This window comes from Miniopterus schreibersii (assembly GCF_964146895.1).
Source record: "Miniopterus schreibersii genome assembly, chromosome: 13".
NCBI lineage: Eukaryota > Metazoa > Chordata > Mammalia > Chiroptera > Miniopteridae > Miniopterus > Miniopterus schreibersii.
This window is the reverse complement of record NC_138113.1, coordinates 39,760,941-39,777,659: the sequence shown is the minus strand read 5'-3', so window position 1 is coordinate 39,777,659 and position 16,719 is coordinate 39,760,941. Positions and strand designations below refer to the sequence as shown.

Genomic DNA, 16,719 nt, shown 5'->3' with positions numbered 1-16,719 from the left:
AATCATTCAATAAAATTCCAAATAATAAAAATATCTTTTAAATCACAAATACTTGGAAATTAACAAACATTCTACTAAATAATCTTTGGATCAAAGAATCAGAATTGAAATTACAAACCATAACAGGCCGAGGTGGTATGGAACTAACCAAAACAGAAAATTTTTAAAATTTCTAAGCAGTTTTGAAGAAATGGTATGCATATTTGTTAGAATACAGCCTAAGCTTCTGCAACAAAGGCCCCAAAATAAGATGCCTTAAATAAGATCAAAGTAGGCTTCTTTTTCAATTAACTGTCTAAACAGGCTAGTAGCTTTGTTCTGTGATGCTAAGCCTCCAGCTTCCTCCTATCTTGTTGCTTACATTCTTTATTTTTTGTCTGCCTAGTTGAAGTTAGCTCCCCACACAATTCTCCCTTCCAGCCCCCGGGAAGGGAGGAAGAGAAGAAGAGAGCAAACCCAGTCCCTTTTTAAACTCCTGCATTCTCAACAGGGACAATATTACCCCCAGAGGGGCAAAAGCCGCTTCTCAGGGGGTGGAGAGGCAAAAGAATGTTAGTCTTTTATGGATGAACACCTATTAACTTACAGTATATAACGATATATATCTGTGGTATTAAAATTTCTTGGGGGCAATTAGGAAAAAATATCTGAAAAGGCTTCTTAGGGGAGTGATAATGAAAAAATGATTGAGAAACTCTTTTTTTAAAAGGCTATTATCAGCCTGGCCAGTGTGGCTCAATGGTTGAGTGTCAACCCATGAACCAGGAGGTCACTGTTTGATTTCCATTCAGGGCACATGCCCAGGTTGTGAGCTCAGTCTCCAGTAGGGGGAATGCAGGAGGCAGCCGATCAATGACATTCTCATCATTGATGTTTCTCTCTCTCTCTCTCTGTCTCTCTCTGTCTCTCTATGAAATCAATAAAAACATATTTAAAAAGTAAAAATAAATAAATAAAGGCAAGTATCAGAAGTTGCACACCTCTCTTCTGCTCCCAAGAACTTAATCACAAAGATAAACTTTCTAGCTGAGTGGCCACTGGCCCAGAGTAAACTCAGTTTTTTCCCATTTGAGCCTTTTCATGGAGCTACTTGAGTGTTCCCAGCACATGACAGTTTTCCTCAGAACAAGTAAGCCAAGAGACCAAGGTGGAGACAGCAATGTCTTCTATGACTAAGCCTTGGGATCCACACACGCTGCCACTTCTACCATGTATACAGACCAATCCTGATACAATGTCAAGGGAGCCTACACAAGGGTGTGGATACCAGGAGGCTAGGTCTGGAAATCATTTAGGAGATCAGCTTTTTATTTGGAAGTATAACCAGAAGTTTCTATATTTGTATAACTGGAAAAATGATTCTGGTTAAATTCCAGTTGTCCCCAAGACCCCGTGGATGAAAAATGGGTTCTACAGAACGTAACCTCACAGGGTAGATGATCTGATCAGAAATTTCTAACGGAGCAGGTCATAGTGGGTAGTCACACCCCAGACATATAACTTCTTTAGCAAAAGATTTATGTTTGCCTTAAGTAAGCCCTGTCCATTGTTTCTGTAACATCTTTGAAAAGCCTCTGAATTGAAACCACCCTCAAGAGAGCACATAATTGTGTTAACTATCCTGTAATCCAGTGATTTTCAACCTTTTTCATCTTATGGAACACATAAATGACTGAAATTCTGCAACACACCAAAAAATATTTGTTTCACAGATCTGGCAAAAAAAATAAGTATAATTCTGATTCATTCACACCAAACGGCTATTGTTGTGTTGGTTGTCATTTTTTTACTTGACAATCTAAAGGAAAAGAGGTCAGTGCCCCTGACTAAATAGTCAGGTATCTCATGTTTTAAAAATTCTTGTGACACACCTGTTGATAATTTAATGATTAGTTAAACTGGACGGTTTTATAACTCCTCACGTCATGTTCAAGTACTCCAAGTGATTTCCTCTTCACTCAGCAGGAGAGCCTTGTACTCAACACTCCAACCACGAAGAAAACTCTTCTTTTAATTGTCTCTTCAGTGTTTTGATCAAGGTCTATCTTCTGTCTATATTCTCTTTCTGTGCTAATCACTTTTAAGAAAAAACCTTTTATTGAGGATGTTCTCTATGTACTAATATAAAAAGATATCTACAATACACTGTCATGTGGAAAAAGCAACAGAAGAAAACTGCAAATTCAGCCAAGAAGGGAAAAATGTAAACCTGTTTTGGCTCAGATATGCATAAAATATCCCTGGAAGGATAAGCAATAAAGCAGTAATAATGACTACCCAGAGCAGGCACATTGGACCAGTGCGAATGGAGGAGATGAGGAACACGGGGAAAGGAAGATTTTCCATTGTATACTTTTTTTTTCCTTCTTGATCTTTAACCCTGTGAAATTATTGCCTACTCAAAAAAGTTTTTTATTTTAACTCATACTTCATCTTGGTATACAATTAAAATATAAAATATAATTATTTTCAAAACTTTGAGAAATAATGAAAATAAACAATACCCCCAAATCTCATCTCTGCAGAGATAACTAGTTTTAACATTTTGATGAGACTACAGTGCAAATCATATCGCACATATTGAATGCGTACACTTGCATGCCAACTTGAGAACCTAACTGCCAGTCTTTTAATCCTCACAACAATAAATCTATGAACCTATATTAAGATTAGAAAGGCTCAAATAAACTAAAAAGGAGTAAGCCTTGTGGATAAGCAAGGACACTTGAAAACTCTCTGTTCATCTCTAGGAATTCCATGATTATTTCAAAGCAGAATGGTTTCAATGCCTTTTTCCCCCCCTTCTTTCAATGTAACTCAAGGGCTTTTAAATTTTACTATGCAGAAGGATTCCTCTCAAAGTGCCAAGGCTGAATATTAGGTCAAGTTTAATCTTGACTTCAGAATCTTTTTATACTTCTTTTAATGAATAGCTTGTCGGCCTTTTGGCTAAGATCAAGTGTATATTTCTTTGAACCAAAATAGAAATAATTTATTTATTTTTTACCCTGCTATTGTACTATGACAATCTTTCGATTATATATATATATATATTTATCCTCACTCAAGGATATTTTTTCCATTTGCTTTTCAGAGAGAGTAGAAGCGAGAGAGAGAGAGAGAGAGAGAGAGAGAGAGAGAGAGAGAGAGAGAGAGAGACATCCATGGGACAAAATAAGAGACACATTGACTGGTTGCCTCCTGCACACACCCCAACCAGGGCTGGGGATCAAGCCTGCAACCGAGGTATGTGCCCTTGGCTGGAATCGAAACTAGGACCTTTCAGTCTGCATGCTGATGCTCTAACCACTGAGCCAAACCAGATAGGACCCATCTTTCAATTTGGTCAACTTTCTTCTACAATGTGATGTGCAAAGGCTGCATAAGTTTACATTATATTAACATATGAATTAATAAATATATTATAAGATGAATTATTACAGCATATATTCTAGGATTTAATTTATTTTATCATTTTTACCATTTTCCTATTTAGAGGCATTGTTTTCAAAGTTTCATCATCATAAATAACGTTGCAACAAACATCCCAGTAGCTAACCCAGTGTGCATATCCATTATTATTTCCTTAGGATAAATTCCTAGAAGTGGAATTGCTGGATAAAAATGTATCTAAAAATTCAAGAATTTTAATGAGTATGGGCAAAATGCCCTCCAAAAACCTAACTGTTAATGGGAAAGTAAATATAAGGGGAAAGTACTTAGAGGATGCTTTACTGATTCGATCTGTGATTCTTCAGGTATCCCAGTGAATCCCCAATTCTCAAATTGCAAAATATTTCATGTAACATGTCAAAAAGTCAAAAAAGAAGGTAATGAAACTTCATATTAAAGTGACAACAGCAAGAAAAATGTAGAGGTTTCAGAGAAAGAAGAAAAAGAACTCTTTTAGCAATGACATGTCACTGAGAGATGACAGACCCAAGTTCTCAAAGCCTTCCAACATGATGCCATTAAAAATATCATAGTATTTAATGTTAGCAGTTATAATATTCAAAATTATTAAAGCATTTTATCATCATTTCCCTTTCTTGGAGGAGAAAATACCATAACAGTCTCTGCTGGTGCTGACATTTCAATGGAAAAAACTAAAAATTTTAATACAACCTATAAGCCCCACACTCCCGGAAATTGTACATTCAACACTGTTAATGTCATTCCAAATTTGGAACCTGGGTATGAAGTTGTAGGTGAAAACAGGCCTAAGTATACTTTCAAAACTGATGATTCAAATAATATACTTTTTTATTTTTCTGTATTTTTCAACTTTTCTTTAATGAAAGATAGTTATTACCACAAAATAAGAAAGCTCAAAACTTATTTAACAATCACAAGTGTCGGTGTTGATTCAAATGATTATTCTACATTAAAAACAATTTTTGGCCCTGGACCGCGTGGCTCGGTTGGTTGGAGTGTCAGCTGATGCACTGAAAGGTCACAGGTTCGATTCCTGGTCAGGGCACATAACCAGGTTGCAGGGTGGTGGGGGCCCAAACAGTAGGCATCAATGTTTTTCTCTCTCTCCCCCTTCCCTTCTCTCTAAAATCAATAAACATATCCTGAGGCGAGGATTTTAAAAAAATAAAAACTATTTTTGGAAGAGATATCCCATACTATACAATTCTAGAAATCATAATGAACACAATGTAACTTTTTTTAAAGCAATTCCCAATGTATTCCTTTTTTTTTTTTTTTTTATACATCTTTATTGATTTCAGAGAGAGGAAAGGAGAGGGAGAGAGAGAGATAGAAACATCAATGACGAGAGAGTCATTGATCTACTGCAGCCCACAACCCGGGCATGTGCCCTGACCGGGAATTGAACCCTGATCACCTGGATCCTAGGTCGACGCTTAACCGCTGAGCCATGCCTGGCCGGGCCCCAATGTATTCTTTAAACTATTCTATTCTCATAGATAAGTACTAAATAAGTTTTCTTGGCTACCACAAAACAACCCCAGAGGCAAAAGAATTATTACATTTTATAGCTTCTTCCCCCATTCCCCTCCCTAAAATACACTTGAAATTCAAATAATAAGTCACTAAGAATCCTGACAACTAAGGACAGCAAAACATTACCCATGTCCTGAAAGCATATGCAAAAATATATTTACAGAAGAGATCAATTAAGGGTGCCTTTTGACTTGACAGGAGTATTCACAGCAACATTTGCCATTTTAAAGGATGCATTTAAGGTACTTACACTTTTCCTAATTACTGGATTAAAGAGCAGCATTAGTTTTCCAGCCCCTTAGTAAAACTAATAATTACAGTATTCTACAGTCTCCAATATGCCCTCATTTTTTTTTCTTTTTTTCTTTCCATCACCATGTATCCCCCTTATACTCTCTTCCACCTCCACCCACCCCCCATCTCCCTGCAATCACCACACTGTTGTGCCTGCACATGAGTTCTTTTGCCCCCATTAAAAAATAAAAAAATAAAAATAAAAATCCCTAATCTTCTGATCCTCAGAAGGCGACACATTAAATTCCAGCACCTTTTTCTGAAGACAAGCAATCCCTTTTCCTAATCCTTACGTAATAAGAAATAGGCGCTCCTTTTGGACTCAAACTAACCCGCGTAGACTTGGAAAATGACAACGCTGGCTGAATTAACGTCATCAGAACCTGGACCTAGAAACCAGCGCCAAGAAGCATGACATAACACTAGAGCGTTCCGTTCTGCAGTGTCTGCCCTTCTCTCCACTCCCCCCCCCCCAAAAAAAAAAAGCCACAAAAACTGGGAAAGGGGGAAAAAAAAAAATCTGGGAGAGCACAGTAGAGTGCCGCTACTGGGTTCAGAACTTAAAGTCTAAGCGTCTGTTTAGCCTGCTCCAGCAAAAGGACTCGGGCCACCAGAGTGAAAAGAGAGAGCTACTGCTGCGACTAAGGGCCCCCCAGGCTGAAACGTGAGCAGCGTCTTAACAAGCCTGCAGCCCGGCCTCCCGAAGAATCTAAGAACTTGCAAATCACTGCAACAAACTCCAGACAGTCCTGAGTCCGCAGGCCCCGCGAGGCTCCGGGGCGTGGCCGGCTTTCCCTCCGCCGCCCAGCCGCAGGGGGGCGGGGGCACGCGCACTATTTACCCCATTCCAAAATCTGGAACCTGGGTACGCAGTTGTGAAAGCGAGCCTAAGCAAACCGGGACGGGAATCCCTCAACACTGATGACTCAACACACTATGCATGGCTTCCTTCTCCTATTTTTCTGCACCTTGAGAAATTCCTTTCATGAAAAATCTCTTACTCTTAAAATAAGAAAGCTCAAAACTTGTTTAGGAAACAAAAGTGTCAACGTGGCATTTAAATACTACCCAGACATCAGAAACTATTTTTGGATGACATACAATATATTATGCAATTGTACAATGCCATTTTTTAAAAAAGAGCAATGTTTAAAAAGAGCTCGTGTTCGTCGGAGCTATTTCACGGACTTAGAAGCGAACACAAGCCCATTTTACGACCCCTTATCACCCCCTCCCCCCACGCCCCAATACCCTTGAGGTATAAATGATCGTTTGCTTAATCGTGGTCCCCCAAGACCCGCCCGCACTGCGCGGCGTCCACCGAGCCTGTGCAGACCCGCAGAGGAGTTGCTGGCCCCGCGAAGCGGAGCAACAAGTGCCCGAGAGCCGTTCGGCTGCTACTCGCTGCCCGGCTGGCCCCTGCGCACCCACAGTTTGCTTAGAGCCAAGGACTGCGGGGTGACAATCACCCCGGGGGGGGGGGGCGGCAAAGTGGTCTGGACCTGAACCTCGACACCCGAGGATGCTCGGGCGCCCACCCTGCGGGCCGCCCGCAACGCCTGCCGACCCACAGCCAGTTGTGCCGGAGCACCGGCGAGGGCAGGAAGCCCGGGGGTGGCGAAGAAAGCGCTCACCGTTTCAGCGGGTCGGTAGCCTGCGCCGCCGCGGCCGTCCCGGACACGGAGCTGGGCGCCGCGGCCCCGGCTGCCGCCTGGGTTGCAGCCCCGGCGGGAACGCGGTCCCGGGACATCGCGGGCGGCGCGCACACAGCACCGGCGCAGCTCCCCCCGCGCCGCGCGCGCCGCTCCTCAGGCCCCGGGGCAGAGGGCTCGGCTCCGCGGGTCCTGCCCACTCCGAGGGCGGTGGAGCGCGGGAAGCGGGAGGCGGGCCGGAGCGAGTCAGGCGGCCGAGCCACGCCCCTGGCTTAGCGGTCCTCGCCCGCCCAGAGTGAGCTGCCCCGGGCGCCGCGTCGCCAGGGCTGAAAACGTGCTGCTGGTGCGTGAGGAGGGGAGAGGGGGAGCGGGAGGCGGGGCGGGAACGGGCCCCGCGGCCCGGGGCGCGGGTGGCTCGGGGGTCCTCGCCCGCCCGGAGTGAGCAGCCCGGGGGCCGCGTTGTGCTGCAGGTGGGTGTGGAGGGGAGAAGGGGAGAGGGGGAGCGGGAGGCGGGGCGGGAGCGGGCCCGGGGGCTCGGGTGGCTCGGGGGTCCTCGCCCGCCTGGAGTGAGCAGCCCGGGGGCCGCGTAGTGCTGCAGGTGGGTGAGGAGGGGAGAGGGGGAGCGGGAGGCGGGGCGGGAGCGGGCCCGACGGCCCGGGGCTCGGGTGGCTCGGCGGTCCTCGCCCGCCCGGAGTGAGCAGCCCGGGGGCCGCGTCGTGCTGCAGGTGGGTGAGGAGGGGAGCGGGGGAGCGGGGGAGCGGGAGGCGGGAGCGGGCCCGGGGGCTCGGGTGGCTCGGCGGTCCTCGCCCGCCCAGAGTGAGCAGCCCGGGGGCCGCGTCGTGCTGCAGGTGGGTGAGGAGGGGAGCGGGGGAGCGGGCCCGGCGGCCCGGGGCTCGGGTGGCGCGGCGGTCCTCGCCCGCCCAGAGTGAGCAGCCCGGGGGCCGCGTCGCCAGGGCTGGAAACGTGCTTCAGGTGGCTGAGGAGGGGACGGGGGTAGCAGACTTTGCAAATAAAAGATCTGGGAGAGTCTAAGACGTTCGGGACTGTTCTGATTTGGGGGGGCCACTCTGTCTTTTTTCTTTTTAAGACAAATGCTCCTCCGTGGCTGTTTGTAGAGCACCTGCTGAGGGCCCGCCACAGTGCTCCGGGGAACACGGGAATGAGAAACGTCCCCTGCTTTCCAGGATTTCCCAGGCCGTCGGGTGGAGGAGCAGGTAAAGAAACGGGTAACTAGAGAAGCCCACATAACGCCCATTCCAATATCAAAATCCTATATTTTGCAACGGGGGCTGGGGGCTGGGGTGGAGTGGGGGGGATTTCAACCAGGGAGAACTAAAAGGCTTGTTACCCTGGAATTCTGGTGGCCATGAATACAGCACAGAACAGTACACACGTCTTTTGTCTTTTGTCTTTTTGCGTAAAGATTAGGTAATGTGTGTGACATAGTTAACATTTTCAGTAGCGTCAAAAATTCATGATATGCAATGAAAATAAAGTCTCCATTACCCACTACCCCCGGTTGCCTTTCCTTTTAGGCTACCACTGTTAATTCACTTCTTGCATGTCCTTTCAGAGACTACACACACACACACACAAAATTGGTCCATTGTGAATAAATTACTTATCTTTTACCCACATTGTCTTTTGGCTTTGTTTATTGTATTTTTTGCAATGAATTGTTTTTTTATTTTCATAGTCACATTAATTAATTTTTATTTGTTTCTAGATTTATTTTTTTTACCTTAGAAAGGCTGTCACTACCCCCAAATTTCTCCCATGTTTGCTGCTGGTATGTTTGATATCTGTCTACATGATTAATCCATATGCAGATAATCTACACTAAAAATAATGTTATAATAAATAAATTAGGGCAAAGGATATGCAGAGACAGGTCTCCAGAGACGACCTACAAATGACCAATAAGCATGATCTAAAATGACCAATGAAAAGATGTTCAGTGTCAGTAGCCATCAAGGAAATGAAAATCAAGACCATAACTAGATACTGTGTTATACCTACTAGAATGGCTATAATCAAAAGAACAGATCATGACAAGCATTAGTATCTTAATCCCTCCAGGTTGCTATAACAAAAATACCATAGTCTGGGTGGCTTAAAAAATAAACATTTATTTCTCACAGTTCTGGAGGCTGGGAAGTCCAAGAGCAAGGCACTGGGCAGATTCAGTGATGAGGACCTGCTTTCTGGTTCAAATATGCCTGTCTTCTCCCCAGATGGAAGAAGGGGCGAGGGAGTTCTCTGGGATCTCTTTTAAAGGGCACGAATTCCATTCATGAGGTTTCTGCCTTTATGACCTAACCACCTCCAAATGTCACATTGTGGGTTAGGTTTCAACATACAAATTTTAATGTGTAGCAGTTGGCAAGTGTTATGAACTGAATTGTGTCTCCTCAGATTCATAAACTGTGTCCCTACCCCCAATGTGACTGTATTTGGAGATAGGGCCTTTAGAGAGGTAATGAGGTAAAATGAGGTCATAAGGGTGACATAGTCTAATATAACTGGTGTCCTTATAAAAAGAGAAAGAGACACCAGGGATATTCACACACATAGAAAAGGTTATGTGAGGACACAGAGAGAATGTGACCATCTGCAAGCCAAGGAGAGAAACCAAACCTGCTGACATCTTGAGCTGGGACTGCCACCCTTCAGAACTGTGAGAAAATAAATTTCTGTTGTTTAAAGCACCCAGTGTGTTTGGGAAGCTCTAGCAAACTGATGCAGCAAGAATGTGGAGGAAGTAGAAACCTCAGACACTGCTGGTGGGAATGTAAAATGGTGCAGCCACTTTGGGAAATGGTCTAGTAGTTCCTCAGACAGTTAAACATAGTTACCCTATGACCCCAGCAGTTCCACCCCTACATATACACCCTGAAGCATATGTCCACATAAAAACTTGTACATGAATGTTTATAGCAATATTATTGATGATAGACAAAAAGTGGAAACAACTCATGTGCCCATCAACTGATGAGTGGATAAGGAAATGTGATATATCCATATAATGGAATACTATTTGGCAATAAAAAGGAATGAAGGACTGACACGTGCTACAACAGATGAAACACTGAGAACATTATGCTAAGGGAAAGAAGCCAGTTACTAAGGACCACATTGTATGGTTCTATTTATATGAAACACCCAAAACAAGCAAATCTATAGAAACTATAAAAAATTAGTGGTTGCCTGGGGATGGGGATGGGATGGAAGGATTTGGGGGTAAAGGCTAGGGGGTACAGGGCTTCTTTTTTAAAAAATATGTTTTTATTGCCCAGCTGGCATGGCTCAGCAGTTGAACATCAACCTATAATCCAGGAGATCGAGGTTTGATTCCTAGTCAGGGCACATGCCAGGGTTGTGGGCTCAATCCCCAGTGGGGGGCATGAGTGAGGCAGCCAATCAATGATTCATCATTGATTTTCTGTCTCTCTTCCTCTCCCCTCCTCTCTCTGAAATCAATAAAGATATATTTTTAAAAATATGTTTTTATTGATTTTTTTTTTTTTTTTTTTTTTTTAGAGAGAGAGGAAAAGAGAGAGAGAGCAACATGAATGACAGAGAAACACCAATTGGCTGCCCCCTGCAGATCCCCTACTGGGGATCAAGCCTGCAACCCAGACTTGTGCCCTGACCGGAAATCGAACTGGTGACCTCTTGGTGCATAAGACAATGCTCAATCCACTGAGCCACACTGGCTGGGCCAAGGCTTATTTTGGGGGCAATTAAATGTTCTCAAATGTATTGTGGTGATGGTTGCACAGCTCTGTAAATATACTAAAATTTATTGAATTGTATGGTTATGTGAATTGTATCTCAATAAAGGTGTCAAAACAAAATTAATACCCAGACTTAACTGGACAAGAGGTCAAAAGTATATGGCCAAATATTTCATATATGAAGAAACTCAGAAAAGTAAATCTTGGGGGGATGATTAGCCTTACTGCAAGGCTAACCGAAAATTACAAAGGAGAATATTGACAGAGCTAAGAAAAATGGCTAACCTCATAAGTTGATAAAATTAATTGGGACAGCTGTTTTTGAAAATATTGAGGCAAAGCACTAAATCTATGAAATAATTCATGTTTGTCCCATAATCCAAATTTGAGAATATATTCCCTCAATATAATCCAAGTGAGAAGAAAATTTTCACTAAATGTTTATAGCAGCACTATTCATAATGCAAAACACAATAAATCTGGAAATTCAAATACCTAATCATTGAGAGGGTGTTTATTAAAGTAGCAAACACACTCTGCATTAATAAATGGGAAAGTACATACAAAATACTAAGAAAAGTAGAACTCAAATTAGTTTGTAAATCCTGATGAGTGCACATAAATAAATGTACATTGTTAAGTATAATGAAGAGAAAATTTAGTATTAAATGGTACCAGGATTTCTCTTAGGGGAAAAAGAAAAAATTGTCATTGTTTGGGAAAATACCCAGATAAACTGTTTCAGGTATGAGGTGAGACTCTGGAAACATGGGTATAAGCAGAAGCCCTACCAACACAAGAAAAGCTGCTGTGCATGAAAACGTGGGAGGAATTTATGTCTGCTCCTGAGAGGTGAGAAGAGATGGGCCAAGTAAGGAAGGGATAGGAGAGTGGCCTCAAAGGAGTTGCATGAAGTGAAGGACCAGTGCATGATAGGTTGGGAAAATGGAGTTTTTAAAGAACAGGAGTGTCTAATAGATAAATTTTAAGTTGTTTACTCAAATCTCACTAAAGCTTTGTGTGAATGGGGTTTTAAAAACGGAGGAAGAGGCTGAAGTCGAGGCCATTGAACAGTGAAAAGACAGCACCCATGGATGCAGGGGCTCAGGAACAGAGAGGACAGAAGAAAATGAGGCCCCTCAGAATAACTGGTAATATTGGGAAGGGCTTCGAACATCCAAATTGGATGTTTGGGACAATCTTACTTAGGTTACAAAAGCAAGGGAGGCTGTAGCTGACATTTGCCTTACATAAAGAGAAGAAGATAACATGAAGTAAATGTGTGTGTTTTAAGTTTATGAGACACTTAAATGTATAAATTTTTTTAAAAATTCTCATCTGTTCTAACAATATTGATCTCCATCCACTGCTAAAACAAAATGAATGGATCCTGGCTAGGTCCTTGCCATGGCAAAATTCAGTGGACGTGGTGTCCAGGTACACCTTGGGTAATGGCTGGGGGAGCAGAAATGAGTATGAAAGATGGAAACATTTATACCCATTCTCTCTTAGTAGGGCTGGAAGGAATGTAGTTAGGCTGTCCGAAAAGAAAAATTGTTCTATACTGAAGTGTTGTTAGAGCAAAAACATAATCAAATGTTCAAGAAAGTTGGCCTGTGAGAAAAGTTCAGAAGATTCAATGTGTAAATGACTCTCAGTGACCATGTTGAAGTTCTGAATTCCCCAACCCCAGAATTCATGACTTAGCCACAGGAGGGTTACTAACCAGCTCTAAGTTGCAGGTGGCAGATCTATGGCACCAGGCCTAGAAGTGATTTTCCCAAGGTTATGGAGCAAGCCAGAGGGTGAGCTGAAAATAGACCTGTACCTCACATTCCCATGCAGGCCATATGATAACTTGTGTACTGTCAGCAAAGAGTTGAGGAATGAATGTCCTGGAGAGGTTAGCACAGTTTTATGGCTAAAGGAGCCTTACTCAGCCATTACCAATGCTACTTGAAAACAACAAACGACCTAGCTAATCCTATAAATAGCCATATCCTGGGCGCTTATGCAAAAGTTTTAGAAAAAAATCCTCTTTGACAATTGCTAAGTTTTTTAAATGCTCAGCTCCACTGTCATGAACCCACCATTTCTGTAATACTTAAACCACAGAGATTGCCACCTTTGACCCTCTTTAAAAGAGTTAAAGAGTAGGGTGGATTCTTACCTTGCACGGATCTAGTCAACAGAAAACTTAAAAAAAATGTTTTCAGGAGTGTTGCTAATCCCATTCCCACTTTCAAGAAAGGGTTCTTTGTGATGATTGCTGTGCAAAGTGGGTTAATACTTTCATCCAGCTCTGAGAGGGAGTACCACAAACAAGCACAGACTGTGGACTTCTTGGCTGCCACTTCCCTCCCCTTCATATAAGAGGCTGCACAACTGCTGCCTCTGCTCAGTTCTTTAGCCATGCCTTCTGCAAGACTCTGACCAGAAACATGCAATCTAAACATACCGTAGGGGAAAAGGAAGGGATAGGCCTAATAACTATTTCTCAGCAAGCTCTCACCTAACTGGTAAGAGTGGTAGAAGCAAACCAGCCTCCTTTTCATAACATCATATCTGAAAGCATCTTACAGAGACCACATAAAAAGCAAGAACAACGGAACTTTCTGGACAAAATGTATTATCAAAAGTATTCACCAGTAAAATAGGGGTTATTAGAAATGTTACCTTTTACAGGCAATATATTAATAACCCATTTATTTTGAGGTGAAGGAACAAGCTGGACGTCCAGATTTACATGAGATTTTCACTCCTTCAGACTCTTAGCATATATATTTTGCCTGCAGCCATTTTTTTCTTTTAAGCAGCCCAGTGACATAGATCAGGACTTTCTGGGTTAAATACACATAAATACACAGGCTAAATACAGTGGGGTGGGAAGTGGATCCAGCTTTATTCAGAATGCCTTTTGAGTATTCTTGGCAATTATACAGTCTAAATTCTGGCAGTACACAGGATTTGTCTCTGCTTACCAAAACAGACAGGCTATGTTTCACACAGGGGGAGAAGAAATGTGAAGAATTCCATAGGGTCAACAGTGTATCTGGGTTGCCCCTTGGCTCACTTCCATCCTCCTGTCTCAGTTTGACCCGTGCTCTGTTCTACGGTTCTGTTTTGTTTTGAATCCTGGTTTAGCAATTTCTGTGTGCACAGTTCCAACATATGGACTATTTTTGTCGATTCATGTATTCCCCCATCCATCTATTCACCAACACTTTTGTCACTGTAAGGGACATAAGCGTCTCAGGCCCTTAATAAGGCTGCAGTAGAATGAAGGAGATAGTCACAGTGACAAAAGCAATGTAAGAATATATGAAATAACTGCTAGAGGTAAGCTTTGGGGTCAGAAAGACAAGTTCAAACCCACCTCTGCCAGTACACAGGATTTTACTGAGTGACCTTGGTCTAATTATTGAACCTCATTGAGTTTCAGTTTCACCATCTAAGAGAATGAGTGTGGCAGTTCTCTTTCAAGATGACCCTCAGCGATCCTGTATTCATGACCTTGTGTAATTCTCTTGCCTTAACTGTGGGCTGGACCTAGCGACTTGCTTCTAACAGACGGAATACACAAAAGCAATGGTATGTCTCTTTCCTGATTAGGATTCAAAAGACTGACTGACTGGATTTTCTCTATTGCCTTCTTAGCTTCCATGCTATAATGAAGCCAGCTGCCCCACGTGGCAAAGAACTAAAGGAGGCCTCCAGCCAGCAGCCCAGTGAGGAACTGAACCCTGCCAACACCACGTGAGTCAGCCTGGAAGCAGATCCCTTCCCAGTTGAGGTTCGCAATGACCACAGCCTCATCTGATATCCTGAGGGCAGCCTGTGAAGCAGGGAACCCAGCTAAGCCAGCCCAGACTCCTGACCCACAGAAGCGATGAGATCATAAATGTTGTTTAAAGTTTTTTGGGGGATTTATTACATAGCAATGGATAAACAATACAATAGGATAGCATGTTCCTTGCAGAATTACTGTGGAGATCAGAATACATATGAGGATTAGAATGATGGTGAGACAGAGGAAGATGACCACAAGAGGGGGTCCCAGCTAAGCTTAAATTAAGGTTCAGGGCCTGACAGAAACTACTGTTGTAAAGAGGACATTTTTAGTGCTTGAGCCCCTGAAGAGTATAAGAGAGATGAAGGTGTGGGGAGCAGGGTATCATGTTTCTCATTCAGGCCCAGACTCTGTCTCTGATAGAAAGGTGATTATGAGCAAAACTAAAGTAGCAGATTTGTGAGAGTGAGCGAACAACAAATAGTGCTTGGGGGCCTAGGTGATAAAGTTTAGCAAAGAACTGGGGAGAGGGTCATTCTCCCTCTTCTGCTCAAATTGGAGCATGGCAGCAGCTATAAAATGAGAACTGAAGGGACAGTACAATTGTTCAACTCAAGAATTTCCTGCCATGGGAACGTTGAGAGTAGCACCCTTGGCACTGAGGACACTGGCCACGCTTCTGCTGAGATTGGCCCATAACTATTTTTTTGTTTGTGGTTGATGAATAATAAAGGATTATGGGGAGGGAGCATAAGCACACTTGATTCTGAGCAGCTTCCAAGGAGGGAAGCTGAGGACCTACTTCACCATAAGCCAGTGACATTTTGATTACAGGTGTCTTAAAGGACGTGCAGAGTTTTCACAGGCAAAGAAAGGTAAAGAGGCGCTTCAAACTGAGGGAACAGCACAAGCAAAGATTCAGAGCTATGAACGCAAAAGGGAAACTTTTGGGGAAAATCAAGTAGTCTTGTGTGACTAGAGAAAGAAGTACAAACTAGTTAACATTTTTCTATTCTGATTCTGATGTAGTCCTTGAAGCAGTGATTCTCAGACTTTTTGGTGTCAGTTTCCCTTTACACTTAAAATTGTAGTGACTTCAAAGAGCTTTTATGGACAATATTTCTTGAATATTTACACTATTAGAAATGAAAATGGATAAAATTTAAAAATACTTAGTTTGAAATCATCTAAAATAATAAACATGTTAACATAAATAGCAAATTTTTATGAAAACTAATTATGTTTTCCAAAACAACAAAATCAGTGAAAAGGGTAGTATTCCCTTACATTTTTAAAACTCTTTTTTTAAATGTCTAACTTAATAGAAGGCAGCTGGACTTTCATGTGTTTCTGCATCAGTCTGTGGCAATATCACACATCACATTGCCTCTGAAAAACTGCACTATATGCTTGTGAGAGAATGAGAGTGAAAAAGCCAAATCATGTTTTCACATTCTGAAAATAGTTTTGATCTCCCAGATCCCCTGAACAAGTTTCAGGGACCCACAGAGTTCCCTGGATCACACTTCAAAAATCGCTGCCGTAGAGCAAGAGTCGTAGATATCACTAAGAGAAAAAGAATTTACAAATGTAGTAATAATGATGATAATTGTAATAATATTATTGATAGCTGACATTTATTGGGTGCTTACTACATGTTATTCTAAGTACTCACAAAAACCTAAGAAGTGGTTACAATTATACTTTCCAGGACACTAAGGACAAAGAAGCTAAGTAATTTGCCCAAGTTTACATAGCTATTAAGGATGGTGAAGCTGGGCTATAAATGCAGGCAGCCTGCCTCCATGGTGCCTCTCTAAGGGACAAAGGCCTGCAGTATAAATGACAAAGGATTGAGTCATGCCACTCACCCACCCCTTCTCTCTCCTCTCCCTGCCATTTTAGATTTCAATGCTCTTTTCTCTCTCCAGGCCTGCTTAGCGAACTCATGTTTCTTTTCACTCCGCGTAAGCCCTTTTCCATTACCCGTTGTTCACTGTTCCCCCCAATCCACAGAAACTGCTCTCTCCAAGGCACCAACGGCTTTGTAATTTTCAGATGGAGTGTCCACTTTTCAGTCCTCACCGTCCTTGCTCTTCGAGATACGGCAGATTATTGACATTTTTAAAAAATTAAGCTTCTCTCCTCTATTGGTTATTCTGACACGAGATGCTTCTATTTCTTTTGCCACTTATTCAGTAATTCCTTTTCAGGAAATCCTCTACGAGGTCCTCTTCCTTGGGCTGTCCCTTAAACATCTTCATTCCTCAGTGTT

General features: G+C 42.7%; 1 protein-coding gene and 1 long non-coding RNA gene across 3 annotated transcripts in view; one reads left to right on the top strand and one right to left on the bottom strand.

Moving 5' to 3' along the window:
- ZNF638 (zinc finger protein 638) overlaps positions 1-7,375 on the bottom strand; it is a 107,685-nt gene extending 100,310 nt beyond the window's left edge. Inside the window, exon 1 of one of the 2 annotated variants that reach the window (XM_081156943.1) lies at positions 6,900-7,375. Coding sequence is in view for 1 of the 2 variants with exons in the window: in XM_081156939.1 (XP_081013065.1) it covers positions 6,900-7,015 (116 nt within the window). In the remaining variant the exon portion in view is untranslated. The remainder of the gene's footprint in view (positions 1-6,899) is intronic. The other variant, XM_081156939.1, reaches the window with a different exon arrangement.
- LOC308566537 lies at positions 7,116-15,662 on the top strand. The gene is made up of 3 exons (XR_014000180.1): positions 7,116-7,260; positions 8,005-8,131; positions 14,312-15,662. It is a non-coding gene; the product is annotated as an uncharacterized lncRNA (long non-coding RNA).
- Positions 15,663-16,719: the final 1,057 nt, after the last annotated feature.